Genomic DNA, 11105 nt, shown 5'->3' on the forward strand with positions numbered 1-11105 from the left:
GGGAAAGGCAAAAAAAGGTTTCTAGGGATTGGAATCCAAAACCCAAATAGACGATTGCAAGTTTTTGTGTTTAATTCATCAAGTTGAAAAGGGTTTGTTAATTAACATCTATCGTGTTTGATCTTAGTGACCATCCAAACTTGCATGCTGTCTGAATTCAATACACTCACGTGTACATCTTTGGTAATAAATTTCCAGGCTTCAATAGAAAAAGTAATTTTTCTTTACAGTTTTGGATCAAATATTACTAAGAGTATAAACTATGTCGTCTTAATCGGATTCACACTAGAGCGTCCTCTCACCCAATAACTAGTAGGTGGAAAAATCGTCTAATAATTCGTCCAGGAACACGATTTGTGTGTATATACCAGACTAATATTTGATCCAACAAACGAATTTCATATGCATTTTAGGTAATGCTGCATTGGGGATGTAAAACTAATTTTAATAAGATTAGACACACACTATGCATAAATTTATAGAACTTAAGATTTGACATAGAAATTAGCGTAGGAAATAATTCATAAACAAAAATATAAATATTTGATATATCATATTTTTATAATCATCACAGATTTCATCTCAATAAGATTTTCATAAACCCATCAATCATACGTGGGTCAGAGATATCTTCTAAATCCACTATGTGAGTTCCGGAGGTGAGTTTTTCCCCAAGGTCTTGGGTGAGTATTTGGTTTCTCATATCAAGGTATTTTTCATGAGGAGGATGTTGGAGGTCTAGCAAATCGTTGGTTAAAATTGTCTCCAACACGTCGGAATCGAAACTAACTTAAAAAAAATAAATAAATCGATCCTATATTGTGGAATATGGATGCATTAAGTTGCTAATTAATCATGATTCATGGCCTCATGGGTAGACCGTAGACTACATGTGTTTATGATAAGCCCAATCTTTTTAGGCCCATTCCAAGGCCCGCCTGATCAATTTTTATGGTATCCAAATGAAACTTCTCTCTCCCTTTTTTACACATGTGTGATGTGATTGAAGTACTCCTGTCGACCTAAATCATATGGGATTTGATAGCCAGTACCGATCTCCATACGTAGTTGTGGACTATTAGGCAAAATGTTAATAAAAGCCCTTACAAAATCCTACCCCTGAATTTTATACACTTTTTTAAAAAGATTTTCATTTATATACAAGATATCACTTCTATGCATATCAAATGACAGGTTAATACTGTTTGTAAAATTCAAATCAGATTGTTGGGGTTATTGGTATTGCAAAAAGTTGATGGGACAATCGATTGTGCAATAAATAATTCGTGACAAAATCCTTATAATAAGTAACATATTACTGCTATTATTTTTTTTACTTATTATATATATACTAGTGAAACAAGAGAACATTAAAAGAATAAGGCACTGAAGTAAACTCATAAACTATGTAAGCATCGGTTGAAACGTCGAATCAAATTTCGATTTGTTTTATCTTATTATAATATTATAAAACTGTACGTATAAAAAAACAGTTATGGATGTGAAGAAAATTTAAGTTTTGCTATATAATAACTGCTATATATATATATATATTCGTGTGCATCACACACGGCGGCCGGGTTGCTCACACAACAACACAAACATTGGAGTAAATAATACGAGTATAATATAATGGCAACGCCATCATCGTTGTTCGTAGCATTGAAGTGGTTGTTCATCACGATGACATGTATAATGGCAGCTGCGCTTGTTTACTTACTCGCCATGGATCACTACTCTTCATGTTTTGGACTGCAACTTGGGTAAATAGATATTTGTTGCTTAAAGATTACTACAATAAATTATGTAAGCTGTGATTTCAATTCCTCTAAATGGTGTATTTTGTCACATTAATTTGTATGTGTTGTAGGTGGATGCAAGTGTTAGATATAGATATTATCATCTATTTTCTTTTTATAGCGGTATGAGAGTACTCCATATCATTTACATTATGGCTAATTGCGTTGAACTTTGTTTGACATTTTAATGTTTGGTTATATATCTTTTGTGTATCTTATTCCTAATCAATTAGACTCGGATGTAATTAAGTGGCTCTGTATTACTAATTGGTATCTTTAGGCTTGGTTTTTCTACAAGGAATCAGGCTGGATCAAGGCATTCGTTTTCTTTGTATTAGTACTTTGGTGTGGAAGGTTGGTAATTAATTAATCTTAAATTAGGATATCATCTTTAATTCCAACTAGATTTTGTTCCTGACACTAGCTCTTGTTTTAATTTTTATCACTGCAAGCTAGCTAGTATAAATTGAGCCCCATTTTCTTTTCGATCTTGTCCAGCTTCGTGACCTGTGGATACATCGTTATACAGTTCTTCAAGTTGTCATCTGAAGAATCGTCAAAAGATCCATTATACTTTGTGCTGGCTGGACATCAAAAAGGGTAAGGATAAGAGGACATCAGGTTATCAAACCGTTGATTAAGATATACTTCTAACTTCGACCATTATGTATTTTTCTTAGGGATATCATGGGACACCGGAAACAACATTCGATGGTAATAGCAAAAGTAATCGTTGCTGTACTAGGCTGCTACATGCTGGGAATACTAATTTACGCCTTTATGATCAATGGAATGCCATTCCATATGGAAATACTTACGCCGTAAATCTCACTTTTCCTTTTCTCTCTTTTAAAGAGCAAGTAATATATACTACTCATGCTAGCTATATGTCTTGCTTTTTACCATTCTTGTGCTTGAAATGAACCAAAGTAAAATTATTTATGCCATACTACATTTGTGTGGTCTTGATGGTTATATGCTTACATTTATTTGCACTTTGAGAAGTTACACACTTAGCTTATTTTGTTATCCTTTAATCTTAATTTCCTTGTTACAAATGACAATGGACATTAATAATTTCTCACAGGTGTATGATAACTGGGCTGATTGACATCCATATCCATAATGTGGTTTTTACGGTATGTGATGAATCAAGTACTGAAACTTCATCTTTATCTGTAAAACAAGAATATACATCTAACTTTTGCTTTTCAGGTGTGGATATTATATAAGGAATCAAGTTGGATAAATGCTGTCCTTTGGATACTTTCGGTTGTATGTTTTGGGAGGTAAGCATTTATCAATGAAACTAGGTATTGTCTTTTTTTACTCCGCTGCTTATAAAACATGAAAACATAAGTTCCCAGCATTCATATCCCTTTTCTACCAAGTACATAATCATTTTTGGGTTATAACCATGAATGATCATGTGAAAAGTGGAATTAGGAGCGACTATATATGCTTTCAGCACTCATTTTGCTCACCTTCGATTTCATACGCATCTTGGTAATACATCTTTTGATTTGGTAATGTTTCATGTTAACACTTTGCAGCGTGGCTCTATGTGTATACATAGCGCGAGAGCTATTCCACCTGTCACCAGAGCAGCATGTTTCCTTTATACTTTTCAATAAACGTAGCAGGTAAGTCCAACGTACAGAGAACTTCTACTTCTTCATACATGTATATGTTGATCATGAACCAAGATTATACATTAGGTGGTAACCTTATCAACCAGTGTGCACTTAGGCTAATTAATTACTCATATCAAATAAACTCACCCATAATGAGAAAAAAGATTATTCTATTGCAGAACCTGTTCTGTAAATAGGTTTGTAATTAAATGAAGTCAAATAAGTACTTTTGCTAGAGAAAATGTTGCCTGTAGCCCGCTTGATGGTTGCTCATATATATATGTATGTTTGGCTAATCTCTATGCATATGGTTATTTAATTTTGTCTACCTGCTTGATACTCATATGAAATGGCTGAAGTAGCTATTTTGATATTGTTTCTTTTGGGATACAATCTAAATTTTATCTGTTGAAACTTGCAGAGATCTGATGTCGAGTGATCCTCTATTGAGAGAGCATTCCGATGTATAAGTACCTTGATTCTGCAACAAGACCACCATATCTTTCCTACGTTCTTTTTACTAGCAATAACAAAATCCGGCTTTAATTTGGTCTTTTAGGTGCTATGGCTATTGCTTACCTTAATGAAAATTATAAGGTTAAGTGATTCTATGTTATTGTACTCATATACAGTAACAGATTCAATACATCCACTTTTAATGAGAAAATCTTCAAATGCCAATCAAAGTAAGATTTAAGCACATTTATTGTAGATGTGAAATAAGTGAAAGTTATAGTTTGAAAGTTTTCTTGAAACAAAAATAAAAAGGCTTATTATTAGATTAAGCTCTCTTATTCGTTCTTCATCAGTAAAAGGTTTTTGTTTTTATACAAAAAGTACACTTTTGCGAACTCAATTGTGGCCTTCCCGTCATGTGCTTTTCTGAAGAAATGCTTCACATAATCCGAGTAAAGAACATGTCTATAAAGCGGTTTCTCCCCATTCTTAGTCAGGCCTGGAAGAGGCCCGATAACATCCTGAGGCCTCGGGTTCACAAATATCGGGACTGAGATCCGGTTACTATTTGCATTAGCAGTCACACGATGCTCAACGCTTTTGTAAGTCCCGTTACTAATGATCTGAAGTGCATCTCCAACATTGATCACCAAAGATCCGCTAATTGGAGGGACGTGAATCCATTTCATAGTCTCCGTGTTTCGCACATAAAGCCCTCCAACATCATCTTGAAGGAGTACAGTGAGCGTGGATACGTCTGAATGGCGTCCCACACCCACTGTAAGCTCGGGGTTTGGACATTTGGGGTAGTAGTTAAGGTTAATCCTCTTTGATCCCATTAGAATCGGTTCTATACTCTCATCCAACTCTTCCACATTGAGTCCTTTCATCAGTATCTTGAGCAACTTCTTAACAACATTATGAGAACTCTCTATGTAATTCAATGCTTGATTCCTGTCCGTACAAACAAAGTAGTTAACTTAAACAATTTAAACTGTATAATGTATATTTACATCACTTACAAATCAATAGATTCATGGGTATATGTTAAATTAAATTAAACAGAAAATGGTTATCTAAGCTTTCATTTGATTCCTACCATTTAAAAAAAAAAAAAGAGTAAAAATCAACATTGTAGTCAAATACACATAGATCTAACATTTCAAACGATACCACCAACACGTACATGCACATATGGACATTAATTAACATTAACAAACAAAAACCAAAATAACAGAAGGCCCACTTGATACTCCAACGAACCAAATAACTTATATAAGCATGCATCACAATAATTGAGTTATATACTACTGAATGTATGCAATAGCGACTTGGATTTTCGGATCGATATTTGGATTGTCGCACTACAAGAAAAATGTTGATTAGTGACGACTTTGCTTAGTGATGACTAAAATTTGGTCACTAATGCTGTGTTCTTGAGTTTTTTGTTGGAGAGAAAGGAAAAAAATATGAAGGATTTTTAAAATATTTGTGTTCTTGAGTTTTATTAAAGAGAAAAAGAGAAAAGAAAAGAAAGGAGTTGGAAAGAGAAATCAATACGTTTTGGTTATAATTTTTTCCTTACACTTTTGGGATGATTTGGAAGAAAGGATAATTCACTCCTTCTCTTTCATTCACCTCTCTTCTCATCTTTCCCCTTCCTTTAAAAAAAACCTCAAGAACATAGCATAATAGCCCCATTTAGTTACCATTAAGAAAAAGTGGTCACTAAATTTGGCCACTAAACAAAATTAGTGGCCAAAAAATAACATTTTTTGGTCTCTAAACAAAATTAGTCACGGACCTTTAGTGACGAAAGTGACGACTTAAAATTTGGTAACTAATTTATCATAGTGACAAAAATTTGTCACTAAATAAAATTAGTGACGAAAATTTGGTCATTATGATAAATTAGTGACCAAATTTTGAGTGGTCACTTTTTGTCACTCTTCGTCACTAAAAATCTATGACTAATTTTGTTTAGAGACCAAAAAATGCAATAGCGACTTGGATTTTCGGATCGATATTTGGATTGTCGGTTCGGTTTCTGCTCACTCTTACTAAAAAGTTCGTGGCCATTAATATAAGTGGTATTTGAAAGTTTGATGGCTATATTGTTCAACAAAAAAGTATAATATGCATATAGAAAGTTTGTGGCCATTTTAATTCATTAATAGAACGTTAGTTGATATTTAGGCTGGCTCAAAGTCTCAAACCCTTTGCAAAAGTACAATTAATAATGTTAATTACCTACAAATGGAAGGCCAAAAGGAAGAGGCCTCATTATCTGAGATAAAAAAGAGGCTAAGATAGTCCTTCCACTCAAGAGCTTTCTCGGCTTCAGGAGTAAAGCTTGTACCGAAACGAACGTTATTGGTAACCGAATGTTCCTTTGAGTATTTCTGCTTTTCGTGTGGCGGCAAGCTGAAAAACTTGTGAGTTGCATCTTTAGCGTCTTCAAGCACATGAATCGGGACTCCATGGTTCACTATCTGAAAGAACCCCCATTTCTGTGCTGCATCACATACTGCTTGTGCTACATTTGGGTCGTCCCAGTGTGACATATCAATAACAGGTATGGAACTCTTATTTGAATTATCCTCGACATTGTTACTCATAAAATCAAACCGTTCTTGTGTAGATTGAATGTATTGTTGAGGTAATGTCTTGAGTCCCAATTCTGCCAAGCCTTTCACTCCATGACCTTGGTTTACTACGAAATCGAAAATGTCTAGTGGGTTTTTTTGGAGCATTGAGATTGATGGAGCCATATATGGTTAATTCGAGTGTATGTTTTAGAGATAGCTAGCTAGGTTTGGATCGGATTTGATGGAGTGGTTAATGTAATGGTGGTTCTGTTAGTTTTGTTGATAATGTATGTGATTATATATATAGAGATATGCTATGTATAAAGAAGTACAAGGCCGGGTTCGTGCTCCTAGTTTTGGTCTTCATGCCTTTTGTTTGCAAATGCATGGCTAGCTACTCGGAAAATAAATCCTATATGTTCTACTATTTTTAAAGGTGTAAGATTAATCGTAGCTAGGGGTCTAGTATACGTTATTTTAACCGGGTCTATGTTATAGAGCCCCTTCACCTCCAATACCTAAAAGAAGAGGAAACCCTCCAACTAAACCGCTAACTTTGCCCCTCTACAAGACTTAAATCTGTTTCATTGGAAGACTTTTTGTGTAAAATTCTTTGAAATGTCTTTTGCATGTCTCACACTCAAAAAGTCCTTATCTAATACAGTACTTATTTTAAAAAGACTTTTTAGACTCAAATCAAATACATAAGTTGTTTACGAAATATTCAAGGATAAATTAAATTCTCTATATAAGAGTTTTAACATTAGATATAACCTTCTAATAAATTCGATATACATCATATCAAATGGTATATTCTTATCTTTGTGATGTTAAAATATAGTAATTTAGTTGAAGTAACGTATAGTATATTAGTATAGTATATTCTATATTTGGCTTAATAGAAGTTTGTTTATCTAAGTATCTAACTACATATAAAAGTTTTTATTAACTACATAATTTAAAAATAAAATATAGGTCTTAAGGTTTATCATTTTTTCACGTGCGGTCCATTTTTAAAGTATGTTATGTATGGTCTTTCAAATCATTGTTTCGATACAAAATAATATCACTCTTTACATAAGTTATGTAATCAAGAGAGACTATTCTGCAATGAAACAGAGGATTATGAGACCAGCCACGTAAAAGGTTTTCAATAAATTTGCAATCAAAAAGTGATTTCAGTAGGGTTATAAACGAACCGAATATTTTACAAACAGTTCATGAATCGTTAGGTGGGAGGTTTGTTCGTGTTCGTTCGTTTAGCTAATAAACGAACATGAACACAAAAATCTGTTCGTTTAGTAAATGAACTAGCATGAACACAACTCTTGATCGTTCATTTATGTTTATAAACGTTTGATAATCTGTTCGTGAACGTTCATTCAAATATGTTTGTGAACCATCGTTTGTGAACAATAGTTCGATTGTGTTCGTGAACATTTATTCGTTTATGTTTGATTACATATATTAATACCTAACCAGTTATACTTTAAAAAATAGTTTAACTATAAATATTTCTTTTATATCATATATATATATATATATATAACACATACCTAGTTATCTGTATTTTAAGAAAAAGTTTAAATTTAAATACTTATTTTATAAATATTTCGGTTGTGTTCGTTCATTGGTGTTCGTTTTATTTGTGTTCGTGAATATTCGTTCATAAACACAAATGAACGAATATGAACAAACCATTATGTTCGCTTATCCATTCGTAAACACAACATTATGTTTGTTTATCTTTCGTGAACTGTTCGTTAAGTGAAACGACATGAACAAGGTGTCGTTCGTATTTTTTTCGTTTACAACCCTAGATTTTATGCTCTGTTCTTGAGTCCATTTTTCAATTCATTTCCTTTCCATCTTAAAAAAAAACTCAATAACTCAACTTGTTTAGAAATCACTTGGATTCTTTTCTTTTCCCTTTTTACAAAAACCCAAGAACATAGTATTAGGGAGTATACATGTAAAAAAATCATGTACAGTAATAAAGAATGGAAGGTGTGAACATAGGATGAAAATTATTTCAAGTTACCTCCTTAACTTGAGTCAAGTTAGAAAGATCTTAATCATTAAGTCAAAATTCAATGATTATCTTTGGATCTTTTCATTTGATTATAAACCAAAGGCTAGAGATGCAAGAAGCGGTTAATCGATTTTGGTTATTGATTTTAATAACCGGTTTCAGTTATTTTTTGAAACAGTAATAACCGGTTACGGTTAACTTATATCGGTTAATAACTGGTTTTTAGGTTTTAAAACTGGAATCTATCTAACCGATTTCGATTAATAATAACTGGTTAACTGATACCGGCTAACCTATTCGGATTTTTTTAACCGCCCATTACAATATTGAGAAAGTGGTGAATAATGGGGAAAAACAATCATTTTCGACATGTTTGAGCGACAAACCCATGTTCCAAAAAATCTCCATATTCCAAATAAATATCATTTTCTAAACACGAAACAAATTTAATCATCCAAAATCTCAAAAACAACCAAAAAGTGATGTTGGATCTGATGAAAGAAACATTAATCTATATATAGTATAGATATATTGAAAACTTATGAAATAATCTAATGGTGCGATTAACCGGTTATTATTTGGAATAATTAACCGGTTATAGGTTAACCGGTTAATAACCGGTTTTGGTTTTAAAAAGAGTAATCGGTTAGTAACCGACAGTTTCTAACAACCTATAATCGGTTTTTACTATTCTGGTTAATAACCGGTTTTGGTTACCGGTTATAAATCGGGTCGGTTCGATTAATCGGTTTTTTCTGTTGGAACCACGTTAGTGTAGCCGTCACTGATCATGTATCATTCCTGATATGATAATTGACGATAATGAAATCCCTATGCCTAGGTAAATATATGATGAGCGTATTTACTTTTAGAGACGTAGAATAGAGTTTCCCATTAGGTGATTGTAAATAAGAGGACTAATGGTATACACATTAAACACCAAAGGGGTTGAATGTGTAATTATTAAATGGTGGTTAGTGTAATTATTCTTCTTATAAATAAAGGGTAATTAACTCTAAGTTAAGGTTAATCACACACACATAATCCCACACAAATTCGTGTGTTTACTCCTCTCAAATTCGTGCATAACATCACAGTTGAATTACCCATCTCATCCTAACTCAATCACCTTGTTTTGAGAACCCGAAATCAATGACAAACATGTTTAATGTCTTTACAGGTTCCACAAGATCATCTGATGAGTATTTTCCCTTGAATCAAACCATGTTTATTCCAACATTTTCTTGCACCTTTACCAAAGGCTACCATTTTTAAACAGCTTGGGAATCTCTATATGTGAACATAACCAAATCACATGGACCATTAATCCAATTCACTCATTTAAATGTTACCTTACTTGGAGTTTGGACAGTAGTCTCGAAATGACCAAATGGCATCCCGTCCACTTGTTTTCACAAATCAATTTATCTGATCCATGACTTAAAAATTACTATAAATCAAATTTACAAAATCGAGAATTCGAGATCGTAATAAAAAATATTGTTTTACAGTTATATTAACAAAAAAAAGTGTAAAAGACAAAAAGATATTCGTTGTCTTACTATGCAACCTTTATTGATCAACATGGATATATTATCTAACCTACTTTACAAAAACAACATCCAAAAAAAAAAATCCCTGATTAATCAAATGTGTAAGACATTACTTCTCTGAAGGCACGATCTGTCAAATTCAAAGGCGAAAACCATTTGAATGCCGAAAAGTTAACATTCATAGATTATAGCTAATAAAGGGTGTGTTTTGTTATTAATGAATCCCATTAGACATGGATTTTTTTTAAGACGCGATCTTACGAAACCCGGGTTATGCATACTATGTGAGTATTCCAAAACTGTCAGGTCAAGCGTTGGCCTAATAACTCCGTGTATGCCATTCGCCTTAAGCTTTCAATTGGCTGAGGAAGTGTTGAATACCATTCGCCTTAAGCTGCTTACTCTTAGATTCAAGAAAACGAGCCAAGTTGAGAAGGCTCTTGAAGTTTGAAATCTTCCTTATTCTCTTATTAACGAAAAGTAGGTTTATGTGATCTCCTAGTTTGTATTTGCAATAGGCTAGATTCTGCGGGCATGACAAATTATGTACCATAGTTTTTTTAGCACATTAGTGCATGTGTATATACTAGTCAATATGTTTACAAGTCATATTGTCTCAACATTTTTGAGTAATTTATACAATTCACACGGGTATAACCTTTTACCCAAAATAAACACATGATGTGTTAACATAATTGTAGGAGCCAAATACAATGCATGATGCCTAAATTAACCTCCAAATTATAATTCATTTTTTAAAATTCTCAAGCCACATGTCAATTATACATGGTGTTTTATTTGTTTTATGTTAACAGTTAGTTTTATTTTACCTTTAACCTATATATATATATATATATATATATGGAAAAGTGAGCATGAGACTGTTATGCACCCAACTTGGGTGAAAAACCCCTCACATACTAATATTTTAAATAAATACATGGCCCCCATGATTTTTACCTTTTAAAAAATCACCCAACTTGGGGTTTTTCACCTAACTTGGGTGCCTAACAGCCTCATATTCCTTTCCCTATATATATATA

General features: G+C 33.0%; 2 protein-coding genes across 2 annotated transcripts; one reads left to right on the forward strand and one right to left on the reverse strand.

The window, feature by feature from the left end:
- Positions 1 to 1632: 1632 nt before the first annotated feature.
- LOC122595925 lies at positions 1633 to 4106 on the forward strand. Its single transcript, XM_043768407.1, has 9 exons — positions 1633 to 1763; positions 1871 to 1922; positions 2080 to 2153; positions 2298 to 2399; positions 2480 to 2620; positions 2887 to 2938; positions 3015 to 3088; positions 3353 to 3442; positions 3855 to 4106. The coding sequence occupies exons 1-9, from the start codon at positions 1633 to 1635 to the stop codon at positions 3901 to 3903; spliced, it is 765 nt and encodes a 254-aa protein (XP_043624342.1). The 3' UTR covers positions 3904 to 4106.
- Positions 4107 to 4174: 68 nt separating this feature from the next.
- On the reverse strand, positions 4175 to 6704 carry LOC122585606 (feruloyl CoA ortho-hydroxylase F6H1-3-like). The gene is made up of 2 exons (XM_043757728.1): positions 6140 to 6704; positions 4175 to 4843 (listed from the first exon to the last, which is right to left on the reverse strand). Exons 1-2 carry the CDS (start codon positions 6658 to 6660, stop codon positions 4225 to 4227), a joined length of 1140 nt encoding a protein of 379 aa, XP_043613663.1. The 5' UTR covers positions 6661 to 6704; the 3' UTR covers positions 4175 to 4224.
- Positions 6705 to 11105: the final 4401 nt, after the last annotated feature.

This window comes from Erigeron canadensis, chromosome 1 (assembly GCF_010389155.1).
Source record: "Erigeron canadensis isolate Cc75 chromosome 1, C_canadensis_v1, whole genome shotgun sequence".
Taxonomy (NCBI): domain Eukaryota; kingdom Viridiplantae; phylum Streptophyta; class Magnoliopsida; order Asterales; family Asteraceae; genus Erigeron; species Erigeron canadensis.